The following is a 20,208-nucleotide window of genomic DNA, read 5'->3' on the forward strand; positions in this document are numbered from 1 at the left end:
CCCAATAATCCAGCTGAATGGATAGTTGCATCCTGTACTCTCGCGGAGAAATTAGAAGAATGTTTATCCCGCTGCCTTGCCGAGTGGATGAGCTGTCCATATATATCTTCCATGTTGCATTTGGCTCGGCGTTCTGGACCTCTGTAATGAAATCAACTAAGGTCTGGGCTTTCATCGTCGTTCGGGGTTGGTACTGTATGTCGAATTCGCTTAGCTTGGTTGTCTATTTATTTAGCTGCCTAGACACTTCTGGGTTGACAAGGAGACTTTCGATGATGGGATGTGAAAGAAAGCAAGGACGGAGTCTCCAAGTGGCGAGCACTAGTGTGTATGCCAACTTTTCAAGACAGGTATAGCGGGACTCTGCATCTTTTAATATATGGCTTAGAAAATACATCGGCTGTTGCTCATGGCCGTTTTGCCTTATCAATGCTGAGCCAATTGCATACTCGGTGGACGACAAGTAGATCCAGAGTTGCTTACTAGTGCTCATCTTGGCCAGTACAAGCAAGGAGTTAATGTACTCCTTGAGCTCCTTTAACGCCTTGTCGCACTCTGCGTCCCATTGAAATTTTATCACTCGGTGCAGCACCTTGAAGAATGGATGACTCCGGTCGGATGACTTGGAGATAAACCTTGATAGTGCAGTGATCCGCCTGGTCAACCGTTGGGCCTCCTTCAAGTTGTGGGCCGGGGGCATGTCCTGTAGCGTTTTCACCTTACTTAGATTCGCCTTGATGCCCCATTCAATGACGATATATCCAAGGAAGCGGCCACTCTTTGCACCGAATAGGCACTTATTCGTGTTCAGCTTTATTCCGTAGGCCCTCAAGGTTCGGCAAGTTTCCTCGACATCTACACAAAGGTCAACAGCTTAGAGGGATTTTATTAATATGTCATTGACATACCTCCATATCGCGGTTAATTTATCATCGGAACACCTTGTTTATTAGCCTCTGGTAGGTGGCACCAGCGTTCTTCAGTCCGAACGGCATGACATTATAGCAATATGTTCCATCGACCTTATGAAGCTAACTTTCTCTTGATTCTCTCAGGCGAGCAGCACTTGGTGGTATCTTTGGTAGGTGTCGAGCATGCAGATCAGCTCGCAGCCCGCCATAGAGTCCACCATATGATCTATCCTAGGGAATAGATAGAAATCCTTCGGTCACGCCTTATTCAGATCACGGAAGTCGATGCAGATCCATCACTTGTTGCCCGACTAGGAGACTATCACGACATTGGCTAGCCAACTCGGGAATTGAACTTCCCGAATATGACCGACCTCCAACAATTTTTCTATCTCCGCCTAGATGATCTGATTTTGCTCAACGCTGAGGTCCCTCTTCTTTTGCTTTATAGGCCGAGCGCCCGGTTGGATATGAAGCTCGTGCTAAGCTACGTTCGATGAGATGCCCGGGAGCTCGTGCGTCGACCAAGCGAACACATCATGATTTTTCCTAAGGCAGGCGACCAACTTTACCTTCTTCTCACTTTCCAGGTCGGCGGCAATAAACGTAGTTGTCTCCGACCGACTTGGGTGCATTTGAACCTCCTCCTTTTCTTCATAAACCAGCGAAGGAGGTTCCTCCCTGATGGTATTCACTTCCAAGCGCAGGTTCTTCCGAGCGTCCCTTGCTTTGGACTTAACTATCTCGACGTAGCATCGGCAAATGGCCAGCTGGTCGCCCTTGACTTCGCCCACGTCGTTGTCCACCAGAAACTTAATCTTCTAGCAGAAGGTGGACACTACCGCTCGGAACTAATTAAGGGTCGGTCGGTCCAGTATGACGTTGTAGGCGGATGGTGCATCCACCATAATGAAGTTTGTCATCCTCATCCTCATCAGTGGCTCCTCTCCAAGTGAAATGGCCAACCGTGCCTGGCCGATCGATAATATTTCGTTGTCTGTGAAGCCATAGTGTGGGGTCATCATTAGCTGCAACACGCTCCTGTCGATTTGTAGCTGGCCGAATGCCTTCTTGAATATAATATTCACCGAGCTCCCTGTATCAACAAAGGTATGGTGAATAATATAATGAGCGATTATCACTCAGATGATCAGGGTATCGTCATGAGGGATCTCTACTCCCTCTAAGTCTCGGGGGCCGAAGCTTATTTCAGGTCATTCGGCCTTCTCCTTGCTGCATCCAATAGCGTGGATCTCTCGTCGTCGAGCGTGTGATTTCCTCACTCGATTGGAATCATCGCTAGTTGCCCCACTAGCGATCATTCAAATCTCTCCCTGAGCGACGTTGCTCTTGTTCTCTTCCTCTCAAGCCGAGGCTCTGTTCTGCTCGGCAGGAGCTCGGGCAGGGCTCATGTCGTTCCTCCGCTGGAGCTGATGATGTCAGCTCTCGGACACCCCTCTCTCTTCCTCCCTCTAGCCAATTGATCGACGTCTATGATGTCGATCGGGTGATGGTGATCGACGATGATATCTTCGTGGAGTCGGTTGTCTTGCAATCCGTGTCAAATCATAGCAGTCGCTCTTGTTGTGCGTCGCTGACTGATGGAAGGAGTAGAATAATGTCGCCCATGCCTTGCCTTTTACAGTCTTTGGGCGACCGACCGCTACATGCTGCACGACATGTGTCCTCGACTCTTGGTGTTGCTAGGCTTCTCCAGATCGGGGCCCTTTTGGGGTTTGATGGCTACTCAATGGTCGTCGCTCGAGCATTGCTAGGGGCTCAGCAGGCGCCTCCTTTGTCCTGACTGCTTGGGCTTCTTTCACATTTATATATTCTGTGGCCCTCCTGACCAGATGGTTGAAGTCTCTCGGTGACTTTCTGATGAATAATCGGAAGAACTCCCCTTCGGTGAGGCCTTGGGCGAAGGCGTTCACCAATACTTCTATGGAGATCGAGGGAATGTCCATGGCCACCTGGTTGAAGCGCTGGATGTAGGCCCTCAGTGCCTCCCTGGGCCCTTGCTTCAAGGAGAACAAATTGACGCTTGTCTTCTAGTGGTAGCAACTACTGGCGAAGTGGTGTAGAAATGCCGCTCGAAAGTCCTTGAAGATGTGAAATTGATCCGTTTGGCAATCTCTTGAACCAACGTTGTGCTGATCCTGAGAGGGTGGTGAGGAAGACCCGACACTTCACCCCATCGGTGTACTGATGAAGTGTGACCGCGTTGTCGAACTTAACCAAGTGGTCATCCGGATCAGTAGTTCCATTGTATTCCCCGATTGTTAGAGGGTATAGTGCCTTGGCAGAGGGTCGTCTAGAATCCCCTGCGAGAATTGTTGATTGATCCGCTCGGGCAAATCATCTTCTCTCGGTGCCTTTCCTTTTCACGCATCCCAAACGAGTGCGTCATTCGAGGAAGACTCCCAGCCCTTGTCCACTCGGCCTCGTTCCTCTGATGGAGTCCGGAACAGCGCTCAATGAAAAGAGATCGACGTATTGGGTACTTTTCCATATCTGCCGATCGGGTTCTTGTTTTGTCCCCGAACGGATACATGCTCCGCTTGGTCTCCATATCTTGCTTGATGCCCCGTCACTGATGTCGCGGGCTCATGCGCTTGGTGCTCGTCCAGCGTTTGTTGTTGTTGCTGCTCCACTATTCTTGCCACTCGAGCTTATATAAGCATATCGAGCTCCTCCTTTGTCAGTGTCATCGTGGTGAGTCGTCCAACATCTTCCATTTTCTTGTTTCGAATGCAGGCTATGTTCCCACAGACGACATCAAAATGATTCTGTCAAAAAATGGGAGGATGGAAAGCTGGGAATGTGGTTGCTGCGTTAACAGTAATGCAAGCGCAAATAGTAATAACGTGTACTTCCGTCGGTACTTAAATCCCCTTTATTTAGAGGTCTGGTGGGCGATGTGTATGCCCCTCGAGGTGTGGACTCATTCTTCAATGTGTCCTATTAAAGGACATGTTAGGAAAGTACCTTTGACACCATACCTTAATAGGGCATGTATATCCCTGACAAGACAGTATAAGCTTCCGCCGTACGATCCGCCTATTGACCATGTCTCGTGTCAGCGGTGTTGGGAATGATCGGTGGCCGGCTTAAAGGGGGGTGGATAGACGGCACCCCTAAATCGATTGCTTTCTACACTATGTTAGCTTGTGCAACGGAATAATACAAAACAAACAAGCTAAACTAAATACAAGACAAGAAATGAAATGCAAACTGCTAACACATTCGTTTACGTGATTCGGAGATAGCTTGCTCCTACTCCACAGTTATCTGTAAGGTGGACGATTCCTCAATCTGTTGGTGGATTAATCCCCCAAAACTCTGTTTAGCACAATCCTCCTTGTCGATGGAGAAACCTCGGCACAACTCGACCAAGAGTACTTGGATTGCTAGGGCACTAGTTGACTACTAATTAGAGGTTAACCACCAATAATTTCGTCAACCATAACCAAGCTCCCAAGGCTTGGTTATATAGGTCACGGATTGAAAACCCCGCCTACCAGTCGACTGCTAAAACTAGCAGTCGATGCCTTTTGTGGAAATTCGATCGTTACATCCCAACGGCTCGATACCAGTCGACTGTAAAAACTAGCAGTCGACTACTCCACACTGGCTGAGCGAACAGAAGAATTATGTTCGCTCCCAATCGACTGCCCGGTCAACTACACCAGTCGACTGATAGAACCATCAGTCGACTGGTACCTGAGTACAATGCACTCAGCACTCGGACCCTCACCCTTATGACTTATTTGACGCTTCCTTCACAGCCTTGATCTCTTGCCTTCAAGCCTACTTCCTTTTTGGCCCTTGTCCCTCGAATGCATACAAGCCCGCGGCTCATCCCCAATGTCATCCTTCGCGTATGCCTCGAAGTCGCTTCCCTCGACCCTTGTCCTTGCTGCCTTGTCCACTGTCCCCCGGATGCATACAAGCTCGCGGCTCATCCCCAATGCCATCCTTCACCAGACCCGAAGCCATCAACCTGAGTCACATGTATATCCTGCAGTCCTGCACAACTCAAGTACACATATCAAATACAAGGGTGAACCTAACTTAAACTCTTTGCCCAAACACCAAAATACATGGTCGCACGGATCATTGGGATTGCTCCAACAATCTCCTCCTTTTTGATGTTTGGAAATACTTTTAAGTTAGGGAAAACATAATAGCAAAACAATATGCTAAAAATAATAGACTTACGATGTCAAGTCTACACGCTTGGACTTACTCCGCCGAATGGACTTACGTTGCTAAGGTTACACACTTGGACTTACACCGCCGAATGGACTTATGTTGCCAAGGCTACACACTTGGACTTACACCGCCGAAACAAAAATGCAACATGCATTTGAACCTATCCCAAGGCTCCCCCTACACCTAAGCTCCCCAATGAGCTAGGATTTTTCACAGAGCTTTTTAAGAACCTATCTGAAGGCTCTCCTTACACCTAAGCTCCCCAATGAGCTAGGATTTTCCACAGAGCTTTTTAAGAACCTATCCCAAGGTTCCCCCTACACCTATTCTCCCCAATGAGCTAGGAATTTACCATAGGGCTTTTTAAGAACCTAAAGGCTCTCCCTACGCAAAGACATTAAGGTTTTCCCAACTAAACCTTACTTCTCCCCCTTTGCCTAACATCCAAAAAGTTCTCCAACAATATCCCAATTGTTGAAAACTTATCATCCAAAGTGACCCTAAACTCGTGTATGTATCCCCGATGGATCTCATACATCTATACGAGCTGACCCAGTCAAAAACCAATGCTGAAAATGGTTTCAGACTGGTATCAGTCGACTGACCCAGTCGACTGCGCTTATTGAAACAACACACAGAACCATTCTGTGCTCGATTTTCACTGTTACCAGTCGACTGGTAATTGTACCAATCGACTGGCACGTTGTTTCAGCCCTTTTCAACATTCTGAACCCAATTTCAAAAATGCGCCAATAATTTCATAGACCTCTAAAAATCTCCAAATTTTGTGGAGAGGTCTGTTTTACCCATGTTTACTTGGGAAAAATATATTCAAAAATATGTCTATCATCAATCCCAAGATTGACACAAAATCCAAAATTAACTAAATTATTCAATTGAACCTTGACCTAAAGTCCTAGTTTTGGCTTCCTCTTGATGTATTTACCCATACTAACATATAATGCATCCCTAGCATTGGTTTATATGACATCTATACATCCAAAACTAATTATCATGAAATATGATCCCAATATCATATTTCCTTGCATGAAACACAACTCAATTGTGCTAAACCCCTAGGTTTGAGACTTAAGTTTGTCTCCGAAACCACTTGGCACATTCCATGACCCAATCTAGACTCCCAAGTAGTACCCACTTGAGATCCATTTGCCACGGGTCCCAATTTGACTCTTAGAGCTCCCCCCTAACCTTAGTCACCTCCCTAGGTGACTCATCTATAATAGCTAGGCCACATCGGTGCACCTCCGGTGACACTTGGCCCACAAACCTAACCTTCTTAACCTTGGATATCTTATCCTTGGTTAACTTCTTCTTACCATTAAATGACTTTCCTTTGCTATTTATTGACTTCTCCTTGCTATAGTCATATGCAACCCTAGCATAAGACTTTCCTTTAGCCTTGGAGACATTAGATCGGTATCCCAAACTCGATCTATTGTTGTTGGGTCTTTGGCTATCCAACACCATATCTAAACCCTTAGATCCAATATTGAATCTTTTTAGGGGCTTCTCCAATTGATCAAGCTTTGCCTTCAAAGCTTGATTTTCCCTTTCTAGGTTCCTAACCCTAGAATTTACTTGTCCACATTGGACATTCCTAGACCTACCCTTCCTAGGCATGTGTCTCCCCTTCTTGAGATTAATGCCTTGACTCTTCTTAGGTCCATCATTACTAATTTTATCATGAGTAGGTACCTTAGGGTTTTGATCTACATTAACCCTATTTCTATCATGATATTTAAATCCAAAATTTTGCATGGGCAAATAATGAAAATTATTTTTAGCATGCATGGAGGAGTTTAAATTTGAATTAAACTTTAAGTTAGGATATACCTCGCTTACCCTTGAAGCTCCCCCTTGATTTGAGCTTTCATTCTTCCTCCACTTCTTTACTTCCTTCTTCAAATGCACCAACTTCTTAATTTATTTCTTCTTTGGGCATTTGGTGTGGTAATGACCCCGCTCACCACACGTGAAGCACACTCTGTGCCATTTCTTCTTCTTCTTCTTCTTCTTCTTGGCACCATCATTCCTATATCCCACATTAGTATCTAAAATAACTTGATTAGGTTTAGGAGCTCCCTAAATCTTACCCAATGGACATCTACTCTTGTAGTGTCCCTTTTCATTGCACCCAAAGCACACAATGTGGTCCTTTGACTTTGCTTCTGTGGAGGTGCTCACTAGGTTGACCTCTTCCAAGATTTCTTCTTCATTCATCTTGGGCTCTTCTTCAACCCTTGAGGATGTAGATGCTATATTTTCCTCATTCACACTTGTGGATGACCTTTCTTCATCCTTCTCCTCAACTTGAACCATTAAGTTCATCTCTTTGGGCTCTTCTTCTTCTTGTGTAGGCATAGGTTCTTCCCATTGAACCTTCTTTATCTTGCTTCACAAATCGTGGGCGTTCTGCTATGTACCTACACGACTCATCACGTCATTAGGCAAAATATCAATCAAAATAGATATTATCTTATCATTTGCCTTTGATTGTGAGGTTTGCTCTTCCGTCCAATGACGCAGTCGGAGTTTCTTCCCTTTCTTGTCCTTCGGGACTTCAAATGCTCTTTACCACCATCATGGTGTCCCAATCCATGTTGAAAAAGACTTCCATCTTCATCATCCAATATGTGATGTCCTATAGGCCTCCTCCTTCAAACTTTGGCAGGACAATCAAGTCGGTCATCTTGTGCTTCCTTGGCGGTTAGTCCAACGGAGAGCGTCCTTGCTCTGATACCACTTGTTGGGGATGATCGGTGGCCGACTTGAAGGGGGTTGGATAGACGACACCCCCAAATCAATTGGTTCCTACACTATGTTAGCTTGCACAGTGGAATAATACAAAACAAACAAGCTAAACTAAATACAAGACAAGAAATGAAATGTAAACCGCTAACACGTTCGTTTACGTGGTTCGGAGATAGCTTGCTCCTACTCCACGGTTGTCCGTAAGGTGGACGATCCCTCAATCCGTCGGTGGATTAATCCCCGGAAACTCCAGTTACCACAATCCTCCTTGTCGGTGGAGAAACTTCGCCACAACTCGACCAAGAGCACTTGGATTGCTAGGACACTAGTTGACTACTAATTAGAGGTTAACCACCACTAATTTCGCCACCCATAACCAAGCTCCCAAGGTTTGGTTATATAGGCCACGGGTTGAAACCCCGCCTACCAATCGACTACTAAAACTAGCAGTCGACTGTCCTCTGTGAAAATTTGACTGTTACATCCCAACGGCTCGATACCAGTCGACTGCTAAAACTAGGAGTCGACTGCTCCACACTGGCTGAGCGAACAGAAGCATTCTGTTCGCTCCCAGTAGACTACACCAGTCGATTAATGGAACCATCAGTCGATTGGTACCCGAGTACAATTCACTCAGCACTCGGACCCTCACCCTTATGACTCATTTGGCGCTTCCTTTGCAGCCTTGACCTCTTGCCTTCAAGCCTACTTCCTTTTTGGCTCTCGTCCCTCGGATGCATACAAGCCCGCGGCTCGCCCCCAATGCCATCATTCACGTATGCCTCGAAGTCGCTTCCCATGACCCTTGTCCTCGCTGCCTTGTCCGCAGTCCCTCGGATGCGTACAAGCCCGCGGCTCGGCCCCAATGTCATCCTTCACCGGACCCGAAGCCATCAACCTGAGTTACATGTGTATCCTGCAGTCCTGCACAACTCAAGTACACATATCAAATACAAGAGTGAACCTAACTTAAACTCTTTGCCCAAATACCAAAACGCATGGTCGCACGGACCATTGGGATTGCTCCAACAAGCGACACTATCTCTCAAAAGGATATCGAGAGACATAACAATGGTCTCGCTGCTTGGCTGAGCGGGGTAGCCGCTCGGCCGGAACTCCTCCACTCTGTCGACTTCAGAGAGATGACAATGGTCTCGCTGCTTGGCCGAGTGGGATAACCGCTCGGCCGGAACTCCTCCGCTCTGTCGATTTCAGATGCTCTTCATTGTAGTGATTGGGCGTAGTAGCTTGTCCATCCCACTTGGACAAGCTCTTTGGTTTCCTCAACGTCCTGCCGCTCCGCACTGAGCGTCTGATCATCTTACTGTATTAGCCTGAGCTAGATAGTTGGCCCGCTCTGACATTGATCGATCCAACCAGCCGTTGTAATCTCTTGTCGATCGGACATTGATTATCCCGACTGATCGTTGTAGTCGCTTGTCGATCGGACATTGATTATCCTGACCGACTGTTTTAGTAGACCTCCTCTTAGATACTATAGGTGAGTATTTTGATATCTTAATATTATAGGTGAGTATTTTGATATCTTAATATTGATCATCTTAACTTTGATCTTTAGCTTAACAGTTGACTTGTGTCTGCTTCCCTCTTGATTGCCACATCAACCCTAATGACTTAAAAAATATACCACGTATCTTGGCACCCCACCAAATCTCAGAGGCAGCAAATGCACAATGTTGAATCATAAAATATTGCAAATCTAAAATTTACGCATACTTTGTAATGTTTCTCACAATCAAACATGACGCTGTCAATGATTAAATTAGAAAATTAACTAGTGACAGAGAAAACAAATCCAAGCTCAGAAATAAATGGAGCACCTAATGCCCCTCGACTCGGGCAAAATCCTTCCGTCTGACCCCACCACCACACGGCACTCCACGTGCAAATGATGCTGCCGCGTGTCCCACACCCTCACCTTGAAACGCACGATCGAGCTCAGCTCCAACCGTAGCTCCACCCGCCCCGCCGCCGCATCCGCCGCCAATTGAGCCGCCACCGCGCTCCCCTTCGGCATCCTCACACCGGCCACCTGCCCCGCGATCGCCGTCGTGTTCTTCGACGGCTGGTAGAACGGGAACATCACCGGCCCGGACGCCACTAGCCGTCCTCGGTAGTAGACCGAACCGTCCATGGCGTCATAGTACACCCCGATCTTCTGGTTCGGGTTCCGGTCCGTGACGTTGAACGAGAAGGCGGAGTCAGCTAAGCTGGCCGGGTCACCGATGCCGGGGGCCGCGAAGTCGGCGAGGTGAAACCGGGGACGGTGCGGCCGCAGGCTGAGCCAGAGAACGAAGAGGATGACGCCGGCGACGAGGAGGAGAGAGAGGAGGACGGAGCAGAGGCACTTGGCGAACCGGCTCGTGAGGCTCTCGAGAGTACGGCGCGAGCTGAACCGGGCTCGGTCACTAGGCATGACTGCCTTGCATGCTTCACGCATTCGTTCCGTGTTCTTCGTCTTATAGAGATCAACGCTCGACCATTTGCTCCTCAACTTTAACAAAACTGATCCAAGAAAGGAATATACTTGAGAAACTGTGTCGTTAAAAGAATTTCTATAAGTTTATTCTAATAAATATCATGATCATACAAAAAAGTTGCAAAGAATCCAAGCAACATGTAGCGGTCAAACGTGCAATGTAAGATCGTCGAAAGCTAGAATAATTCTGCTCATCATCTCCAGTCTCCACTCGATTGAAACCTCCTCTTTCTTCAATTCTGCACCAAGAATTCAACAATGCCAAACTCTTCCTCATGGCGAACAGGCAGAGAAATAATTCAAGCTTGGCATCTGCTCCTCTTCCGGCCTCTCCACCGCCGGTGTCGGAGGAGACCTCCGTGCAACCGCCGCCGCAGCCAAATAAGGCGGCTTCCAGAGTAGTCGGAGTAACGAGCACGTTGGGTGCTGTGGCTGGAGCTTTATCATTTGCATTTTGAGGTTATGTAGTTGCTGATCATTATGCGAGCCAATAACTGAGATCGAGTTTGCAACAATATAGTCTATTATTCAACCCATTTTTACAATTTCCATCGGTTTTATACTGACCGATTTATTAACAGTTCACAGTTTTATGCACAATTTTGATAGAATCGATACAAGAGTTCCCATGTCTGTTGATTATCCAAATCAATGGTCTGTCCTCCTAGAGGTAATGTACTGACATGGAACTAAACAAGCATTCTTGGGTCCATCTGTTCCGTCAATAAAATTAAATCCATCTTCAACTTCTTTAAGTTCTTGATCATTCATAACCTGAAATGCAAATTTATTCAAACCAAAATTTAGCAAAGCGAACATACGAATTGACTAAACAACTGAAAAATAATACCTTGGTTGTTGTGTGATCGATTTCAGCAGCCTGTTTGAGGATGAAAAAGAGCACATAATCCTTAACAGATGGGATTAGAACTGAATAGATTCATAATTAAAGAAAGGTCACTGTAACCTTGGAACTGTTGAACGATGAGGAGGCAGTATCTTGCAAAGAATCATCGTCCTTCTCCCACGTCAGTCTCAGTTTTCTGCACTCTGTTGACACTGCTACATCAACTGCTCTTGTTGAAGCTGAAGCAGCATCCCAAATGGTGGAAGAGCAACTCGCCACCTGTGATTTCTCCTCTGCTGCCATGAAGTCCTCCAAGTACGTGGTCCATCCACTCTCCTCTGAGCAACAGCGTGAGCTGCTCAGAGATGAGTCGATCGATTCCTCCATGTCTTTTGAGATGGTGGAACAGCCCCGAGGAGTCTAATTATATATACATATCAACAAAGAAGACAGAGAGAAAACTTGATATGATAACCAGAAACATTACAGATAGTTAAAACTTGATTGTGAAATATCAACTTTTCTTTGTTCCAATTTTTTTCATTTCCAGACCTCCCTAGTACTAGCCTTGAATGGCCATTCATGCTCCATAATATCGGCATGGAGGTGGCTCTGCCCACATGGGGCTGCTATTTTATCACAACAAATGCTCGTGAACCTGTGGACACAGTTTTGAATGTTCATCAAAGGCCAAGGCCCTACTACTCCACCCAATTTATTCTGAAAAAGACATCTGCTTTTGGCAATTTCAATTTTCAACCTCCTGCTTGACACTTGATCCAGCTACTCCCTCACTCCGATGTTCAGCATTTATGCAAACAGGAAACTTTCTGGTTGAACTTCACATGCTTCATGTGTTGGAAGAAGAACTATGCGCCTCATTTTACAGACTGAACATGACAAAGGGGGGCTTCAGTATCATCATCATATATGAATTTTCAGCAGCCTAAAGAGAAGGGGATTTGTAGGTGTTGAAGATTGAGGTCCCTGTTAATAGAATGGGGAGCTGTCCATGCAGTTCTGACAGTGCCATGCAATAATTGAAGCGAGACATGTTCCCAAACTCTGCCTCTAGGACTGTTGCTCATTGAACCGAGACAAGCCTCTTGCCCTGCTATAGAGGAATGAGGGCAGGGACTGCATTCATGGCAACCTAGAATTAGATAGCTTACGACCATGACAAGTTGGCAACCACATCACTGTTTATTCCTTATCTGCTGAAGACTGGATCAGGTTTTTCTCTAAAAAAGAGAGAGAGATAGAGGTTCTCATCTTGACTTGAACACAGGATGGTCTGCCTGGCTTTCTCATAAGGCATGGCAAGGGCAACAAATATAGCAGCAATGATATAACCATAAGAGTAACTAAACTGTTGCACTTTAGGTCACCCAATCAATTGGTTGATGAAGCAGTAGTTAAATAAAGAGGATATAATATTGCAAGACTTGTAAAATGAATCCACACATTTTGACTGAATAACCAATTTAACCACATCTTTTCACCTTTTGCTGCTGCATATTGAACATAACTGCATGGGACTAGAGGTTGATTGCAACTTGCAAAAGGTACAGTTACATTAAGTTCTATATAGACTAAAAACCAGATACAAAGCAGATAGAGAGGATATAATTTTGCAAAACTTGTAAAATGAATCCACACATTTGAACTCAAGGTCCGATTTAACCACATTGTTATTACCTTCTGCTGTTTGAGTTCCACAGTGACAAAAACCAAATACAATGCAAATAGAGAGGATATAATAATGCGAGCTTTTAAAATGAATCCACACATTTGGACTCAAGAACCAATTCAACTGCATTTTTTTTTACCTTTTTGGTGCTGCTTAAACATGATACTGAGCATAACTGACAAGGAGTAGTTATTGTTTGCAAAAGGTACGGTTTCATTAAGTTCTACAAGGATTTAATCCAGAGACCAAAGAAAATTTCAAAAGAATCTCATTGTGCTTGAATAGGTTATATAGATCATGCTTTCTGAACCGAGAAGCCTAAGATAAATTCCTTGATCTCATCGCTAGCTGCTCTATCCAAAGCTGTCCTTCCATCTCCATCTCTGATATTATAGTTAGCACCTGCTCTAATTAGTTCCTCAATTTTAGGTTTATCACCTTCGGAAGCAGCTAACATCAACAAGATATCCACAGGATGAATGTTTTGGCTTAGAAGTTCCTCCATTTTATCATATGAACCTTCAACAGCAAGCATTCCCATATAATTGAAATACTGCAAAGAGTAGGCTATACATTAGGTCTTCTCTCCAACAAATATCACAGATTGATTTCGTGTTAATAAGCAGTTCAAGCTTTACAATTGTACTACAGGGATGATATTCAAAAAGGATGCGAAGGAAAATTAATTGCAAGAACCTACAACTCTACAAGATAACAATAATAATAGATATTGTCTAGAATTCATCATCTAGGTATTATTAGACACTCCACATCGATTCAAAACTTTATTCAGAAACATGAACCTCAAAACTTTAAAGGTTTAAATGCACTTATTCCTCCTATATTATGTTGTAACAAATAAAAATTTACTTCTTTTCCTTTATTAATGTTCACACTTAAGTTCCACAATTTCCTCCTGTCAAGTCACTTATTCAACTTCTCATCTTACAAGAGCGTGTATGTCCTAGAGGATTAAGAATTCATCCGCAAAGCCTCTGTCAGTTATCGTTTCCGGAAGTAGTTTTAGAGTTGTTATCCCCATTACCAGTTTCGGCAGATCAATTTTTGTGCCCTCTCATCAAACGAAGAACCATGAAATTCTCATCGTACGAAATCTAAGCCGAAGAGTGCGTTACAAACCCATGAATTTACCAAACAATGAATCAAAAAAATACAAGAAATATTGCCGTAACTAGGAGAAAAGGATCACCTGTTCTACATCGTCCCTATCGAAATCATCCCGCTTCTGACTCCCATATATGCCAGCTCCTTCAGAGTCAACTCCACGGTTACCAAATTTAAACCAGCACGTAGTTCTATACCCGTTCGTCTCAGGCCCCATCTTGGACCTCAACCTGGAGTCGCTCAACCATCCCAGTCGCCTCGTGAACGCAAGAAATGAAGAGCTCAGACTCACTGAAGACGAAGGAGAAGTAGTAGTAGTAGTACGAAGTGGAATTTGGTATTGTACGGTACAGGGAATAGAGCCCATGTCGTTCACTCGCTCGCCCTCACCGCGGGCGGAACTCAGAAGAGAAGAGGAAGACGAAAGGTGGGATTTTTATTGGTTTTCCTTGCATTATCCAACCCAAATAGCAGTATCTACATTTAAAAGTCACTCATTGCTTCGCAACCCACTTTCGTCTCGCACTTTGATTCCTGCGGCCCCACTTTGTTTCTTGTTACGATCGCGTTCAGCTGCTCCATATACACCCCAGTAAACAACAAACTGTAACAGCAGTAATTCCTAAATTTCTCAACGCAAAAGAAGAATAACATTTTCGTTTTTTCTTGCAAAAACCAGAAAAGAGAACCATCAAATGCGAAAGCACAGTATACAGGACAGTACCTGATGGCGATGGCTACTGTTTGGAGCCATTTAGTCAGCAGCAGGTGGACCAAGTCATCACGTTCTCATCCATTTCATGGTGGTCCTTTCCTTCCTGTCATATGAAACACACCGCTTGACTTAAAATAAAGATTGTTTAGCTTCACATCAAGCTCTGATAAGTTCACTAAATTAAGTTAAATCACAGTTAAAAGTTCAAAAAAAGGCAGGAAATAATGCATTCAGGAGTGAAATAATTCAGTGCCTCTGTTTCAGCATCAAACGTAGCTGCTAGACAAACAGCAAGATATAGATAAAGACAAGGTGACACCAATCTCCTTCACGAAACCGGCATTATGTGACAGGCAAGCACCCTCTGCTCTCCGAGCCTCAAACCAAATCACTTGTTCCTCAGCTACTCCACCGTTCACTCCATCATTCCATAAAACCATAGCCCCTGCTTCACCTTTAAGCAATGGCGCCGTCGCCGGTGGAGATTGGCGCCAGGGGAACGATTGGAGCTCTGGTGTCCAAGGAGATTGCGTACTTTGAAATGCTAAATCCAGGCCACCATGAACCCTCCAGCCAGAAACTGGACCAGGTGAGCACACAAGTAGCCTCCACAAGTGGAGGATCTAAGCAAAAGTCAGGCTCAAGTAGAGAAGTGAAGAGGAGGAAAAAGAAAAAGAAGTTACCAGCTAGCAGAGGGTTCCTTCCGAGCATATGCTCCGCGGTGGATGCCATCGACACCAGCCAAAGTGAGAAAGTTACAGGAATCAGCTACAGGAACTTGCGAACTGTGGGATGAAGCTGCTGGAGAACTAGTTGAATCCTCGAACTTGCTGTTCCATTGGAGGATTGAAGCAATTGAGATCTACTTAGATACTAGAACTTTAATTCTCTATGAGATGTGTCACAGCGACGTCATATTCGTTTGTCTGATTTGTTCTCTGTAATGCTCTACTAGGATCGTCACCAGGGCGGACAAAAATAAAGTTTTGTTTCTTTCACTAGATTATTGTGAAAAAAAAATTGTTTTTTCTCTGATCTTAAAAAATGAATTAGCGCTATGTTGACAACTTCCATAAGTTATTCCTACTCATAGGTCAAAAGAAGTTGTTTGAACAGTTACAAGGATGAGTAGTCAGACCATTAGAATCATCACTTCCTTTTAGCACGTTGAATCAAGTAAAATAAATTTCAATTGTAAGATCATTAAAGAACATCTTGGATAGATCAAGGAGGATCCACAAATAAGAGAAGGATTGGACTAAACTTTGAGTGTTGAAAAATAAATTAAGTATCAAATACAATTAAAAAATAATAATTTTTTATGTCAAATTATAAATTATAAAATATAGTTTATTTTTTTTGAATAAGATTAGAATACAGGACAATCCTATCTTTGTTCTAAAATGAGTTGAATATTTTTTTTTCAATATACAGATATATATATTTTATTTCACACCTAATGAGATTTATTTATTTTAATATATATATAATTAATTTGACTTAATAATTTTTTTCTTATTTATTCTTTTATATTCTACTCATTTTTTTACCTATATTTCATATTCATTAAAAATTATTTTTGATAAATTTAATTGAGATTGATCGAATTATAAATAATATAGGATTGATTTATTTATAAATTAGGATTTTTTAAAAGAAATTTTTTCATTAATATAATAAAAATATATAATTATAAAAAATCCTTTTTAGTAACGTTTTAAATTTAAAATAAGAATAATAAAAACACTCGATTAAATTTAAATAAGATATGAGGTAGGGATAATTAATACAAAATCTTTCTCATGCATGATTTGATCGGATAAATGAAAGTAAGATTTTTGTTTTTGTTTTCTATCAGTTTGGATCCTCTGTCCTCATTTCTCTCTGTTTCCATGTTCCACTGTCAATCGGATGGGTGAGATTACATCTCAAGGATGCTTTGTAAATCACGATGATACTGCACACATCTTAAAGATGTCATGATGCATTGAGATGTAATCTGACCCATCCGATCGGCAGTGGAACACGGGGACAGAAAGAAATGGGGGCAGAGGATCCGAACTAGTTTTCTATGGCACTTTTTGTGATTTGAAATAGATGATTAAACATGTAAAAGAATATTTTTAGGCTAGGCTATAACCTAGGACGGGCCTAAGGTAAATCCGTCTCTGGGATAGATACTCATATGAACAAAATATAAATCCTCTCGGACGATCTAATAAAAAAGGTAAATCGGCTACCTTAGCGGCCCCCCTAGTGCCGGCCCCACGGATATGGAGGGAGATTCATGCAGGTACACAGGCCATAGGCGCATGGCGGGGTAAACCCCAGGTCGTCAGTTCCTGAGAATCGACCCCTGGCCATTATGCCAGAGATACTATGCGCCCACTGTCTGCGCTACGCCCTGGGGGCCTCTTGGACGATCTAATAGCTAACACATGAGGTGCTGCTACCATGAAGTATGAATTCGTAAAAATCTCCCTCATGCATCAGTCACTATTCTAAAGGCTAATAGTCATTCGTGATTTACCTCCTCCGTATTGACACTGCGAAGAATTAGCGGAGACGCTAGGAGGTGAGCGTAGTTGCCTTTTGCCACCATATGAACAAAATATAAGGACTATTAATGTGATCAAAGAAAAATTAACCTTTTTTATAAAGTAAGTAAGGTTCTAAAATTTATTAGACTTTAGTTGGGCGCTACACTAGCCCCTAATGCCTAGGCCGCCTAAGCGAGAACTAAGTCCTGTTAAACAGATTTTACAGTATCAACATAATTACATAATTAATCATTCCATCAGTTAACTGTAATAACCCAAAAAGAGATTTAAGAATAAAATCAGCAACTTTGAAAGTTATGTGATTTAATCGATTCATCTTATCCATTATTTTTCTCACAATTTTATTGAACCTTCGATATTTAACAAGTAAAAGACTGCAGCTCCAACTTCAATTAAATTCATAAATTGGTTTGAAATTTATTTTTGTCGTAGGAATATTATCGGCTAAAGAAATAACAAAACAAGAACATATTTTCTTTTCATTAAGAAAAAAAATAGAAATGACATACTCACGTAAAAATCGAGTGAAGAGAAATCAAAATTAAAATAAATTATCTTTCAATTTGTGAAAGGGAGCCTTGGTGCAACGGTAAAGTTGTTGCTTTATGACCAAAAGATTACGAGTTCGAATCCTGAAAATAACCTCTTGCAAAACGCAAGGTAAGATTGCATATAATGGATCCTTCCTCGGGATCCCAGATAGCGGGAGCTTCGTGCACCGGACTATTTTTTTTCAATTTCAATTTGCAAGTATCAAAATTAAAATAAATTATTTTTCAATTTGCAATTATCAAAATTAAAACAAATTACCTTTTAACTTCAATAAATATTATGAGTGTATGATGAAATAACGTTTCCAAAGAATGAGACTTGAGCCAACCTTTAATTTAATCTCTTCAAAGTCGTTCAGTTGAGGAAAGATCAGACAATAAATTTTTCTTCAAATTGAATTCTCCAACATTTTAACTCTTTGATTTCTTCAAAATATGGACTTCTTCATTCACTATGATTTCGCCAACTCTAGTTACTCAATACAATGAAGATGAAATTTGGTGAAAGTTGTTTGGACAAGTTAACAAATCAATTTTCTTATTAGACCAAAGTTTAGGGCTTATAAAATTTAAGCCCAATACAGAAAAAGAAGGGTTACATTTTATTTTATTTTTTAATTGGACTTTAAATTTAAAATCTCAAACTAAAAAAAAACATGAAAATCTACACCTAGATAATCTTTGATCTATTAGTTGGCGCCTAGGACAACGTAATCCCACCTACATACCAAGGCCGCCTTGGCTGATTTTTAAAACACCGATCATAAATTTATGCACTTTTATGGTTTCTGATACATGGCTCTACATAGCACCCATGTAAAAGTTGTAGGGTTTATGTGTATTTCATCCAATACAACTCAGCACAAGCATTCCAATAAACAAGATATAGTCGACAATGTAATCTGCATGCATCCTCATCTGGTAATATGAATATTATCTTGTATGAATCTAATTTGGATATATTATAATTCCTTGATGTTTCTTCTTAAGTGGCCTGAGAAAAGAAAGACTAATACGATCTAAAGCCATATGAACTGAGCTTTCCCCAAGGGCAATATTGTTAGATTATATAATTTAGATTATATAATCTATTAGAATTATTTGTTATAGCTTTGAGGGTAATTTGGTCTTTTACCTTTTCAGTTTAGGATTTAGATATAGTCTTTTACCTTTTCAGTTTATGGTTTAAATTTTTTCTTGTAATTAACTATATAAGACCTTGTACTCTTTATTTCTCAATTTAATTTGGATTCAATAATATGACTAGTTTTTCCCTTCTCTTATTTTTTACATGGTATCAGAGCAATTTTCCTTCTTTGACTTAATTTTTTCTGCCGCCCCCTGTTATTGCTTCATGTTGTCGCTGCCGTCTCCTATTGCTGCTATTGATTTCTGCACCGACATCTATTTTCTGTCCTGCTGCTATTGATTTCGACGCTGACATCTATTTTCTATTGATTGCGCCGACGTCCTATGTTGTCGATTTCTACATTTGACATCCTTTTCTGTCTCAGATTTTTTGTGTGACCACGGGTCGTCCTGATATCAGTTTTTGCAGATCATACAAATGTATATCCTTACAATTTGGTTATTCTGAGAATTATTTGCTCTGTCATCATGCCTGGTTGTGCAAATGCTTCATGGAAATCTGATTCATATTTGTTTGAGCAGTTTCAACAGTTCCTTGCTTCACAACCCTCTGCCAAATCAGCTTCCTCTCATATAGGTTTGTCGTCGTCTGGTATTTCAGGTATATCTTCATCCTTATGTATTTTGGATTCTGGTGTCTCCCATCATATGTCATCCAATTTGTCATCTTTTGTTTCTTTTTCTCCCACTTCATCTATATCTATTGTGACTGCTGATGGTACTCCTATGTCATTAGTAGGTGTTGGTTCAATTGTTACATCTTCTTTATATCTTATTAATGTTTATTATATTCCGAGTCTTACTTTAAATCTTGTTTCTGTTAGTCAATTATGTGAGTCTATATACCTAGTCTCTTTTTCTTCATCCAATTGTTATGTACAAGACCCGCAATCTCAGAGGCTAATTGGGACAGGCCATAGGCAAGGAGGACTCTATATTTTAGATCAACTCAAATTACCAGAAGTTGTAGCTTCGAGTGTGGATTTATCATCTTTTCATCTAAATCATTCATCTTCTAATTTTTATTTGTGGCGCTCTCGCTTAGGTCATGTTTCACCGCCTCGTTTGTAGTTTTTAGCCTCTACATGAGCATTAGGACCTTTAAAAAGTTCTGATATTTCTGATTGTAGTGGTTGTAAACTGGCCAAATTTTCTACCTTACCATTTTCTAA

The 20,208-nt window shown here is 42.3% G+C and overlaps 4 protein-coding genes across 4 annotated transcripts; 1 reads left to right on the forward strand and 3 right to left on the reverse strand.

Moving 5' to 3' along the window:
• Nucleotides 1–9,720: 9,720 nt before the first annotated feature.
• LOC121975556 (NDR1/HIN1-like protein 26) lies at nt 9,721–10,372 on the reverse strand. Its single transcript, XM_042527273.1, has one exon. It carries the CDS (start codon nt 10,357–10,359, stop codon nt 9,721–9,723), a length of 639 nt encoding a protein of 212 aa, XP_042383207.1. The 5' UTR covers nt 10,360–10,372.
• Nucleotides 10,373–10,903: 531 nt separating this feature from the next.
• On the reverse strand, nt 10,904–12,862 carry LOC121975559 (vascular-related unknown protein 1-like). Its single transcript, XM_042527277.1, has 3 exons — nt 11,366–12,862; nt 11,249–11,278; nt 10,904–11,172 (listed from the first exon to the last, which is right to left on the reverse strand). Exons 1-3 carry the CDS (start codon nt 11,630–11,632, stop codon nt 11,047–11,049), a joined length of 423 nt encoding a protein of 140 aa, XP_042383211.1. The 5' UTR covers nt 11,633–12,862; the 3' UTR covers nt 10,904–11,046.
• Nucleotides 12,863–13,088: 226 nt separating this feature from the next.
• On the reverse strand, nt 13,089–14,507 carry LOC121975557 (protein LHCP TRANSLOCATION DEFECT-like). The gene is made up of 2 exons (XM_042527274.1): nt 14,146–14,507; nt 13,089–13,488 (listed from the first exon to the last, which is right to left on the reverse strand). The coding sequence occupies exons 1-2, from the start codon at nt 14,425–14,427 to the stop codon at nt 13,231–13,233; spliced, it is 540 nt and encodes a 179-aa protein (XP_042383208.1). The 5' UTR covers nt 14,428–14,507; the 3' UTR covers nt 13,089–13,230.
• A 512-nt stretch (nt 14,508–15,019) lies between these two features.
• On the forward strand, nt 15,020–15,791 carry LOC121975560. Its single transcript, XM_042527278.1, has one exon. It carries the CDS (start codon nt 15,239–15,241, stop codon nt 15,569–15,571), a length of 333 nt encoding a protein of 110 aa, XP_042383212.1. The 5' UTR covers nt 15,020–15,238; the 3' UTR covers nt 15,572–15,791.
• The last annotated feature ends 4,417 nt before the right edge of the window (nt 15,792–20,208 follow it).

The sequence above is a fragment of the Zingiber officinale genome, chromosome 4B (genome assembly GCF_018446385.1).
Source record: "Zingiber officinale cultivar Zhangliang chromosome 4B, Zo_v1.1, whole genome shotgun sequence".
In the NCBI taxonomy this organism is placed as follows: Eukaryota; Viridiplantae; Streptophyta; class Magnoliopsida; order Zingiberales; family Zingiberaceae; genus Zingiber; species Zingiber officinale.

Excerpts from the sequence above, each read along its gene's own strand:
- LOC121975557 (XM_042527274.1), bottom strand. The coding sequence starts at position 14,427 with ATGGGCTCTATTCCCTGTACCGTACAATACCAAATTCCACTTCGTACT. Across the intron at positions 13,489-14,145 it reads ATAGGGACGATGTAGAACAG|TATTTCAATTATATGGGAAT; the intron begins GTGATCCTTTTC and ends TACTCTTTGCAG.
- LOC121975559 (XM_042527277.1), bottom strand. The coding sequence starts at position 11,632 with ATGGAGGAATCGATCGACTCATCTCTGAGCAGCTCACGCTGTTGCTCA. Across the intron at positions 11,279-11,365 it reads CATCGTTCAACAGTTCCAAG|GCTGCTGAAATCGATCACAC; the intron begins GTTACAGTGACC and ends ATCCTCAAACAG. Across the intron at positions 11,173-11,248 it reads TCGATCACACAACAACCAAG|GTTATGAATGATCAAGAACT; the intron begins GTATTATTTTTC and ends TTTGCATTTCAG.
- LOC121975560 (XM_042527278.1), top strand. The coding sequence starts at position 15,239 with ATGGCGCCGTCGCCGGTGGAGATTGGCGCCAGGGGAACGATTGGAGCT.
- LOC121975556 (XM_042527273.1), bottom strand. The coding sequence starts at position 10,359 with ATGCGTGAAGCATGCAAGGCAGTCATGCCTAGTGACCGAGCCCGGTTC.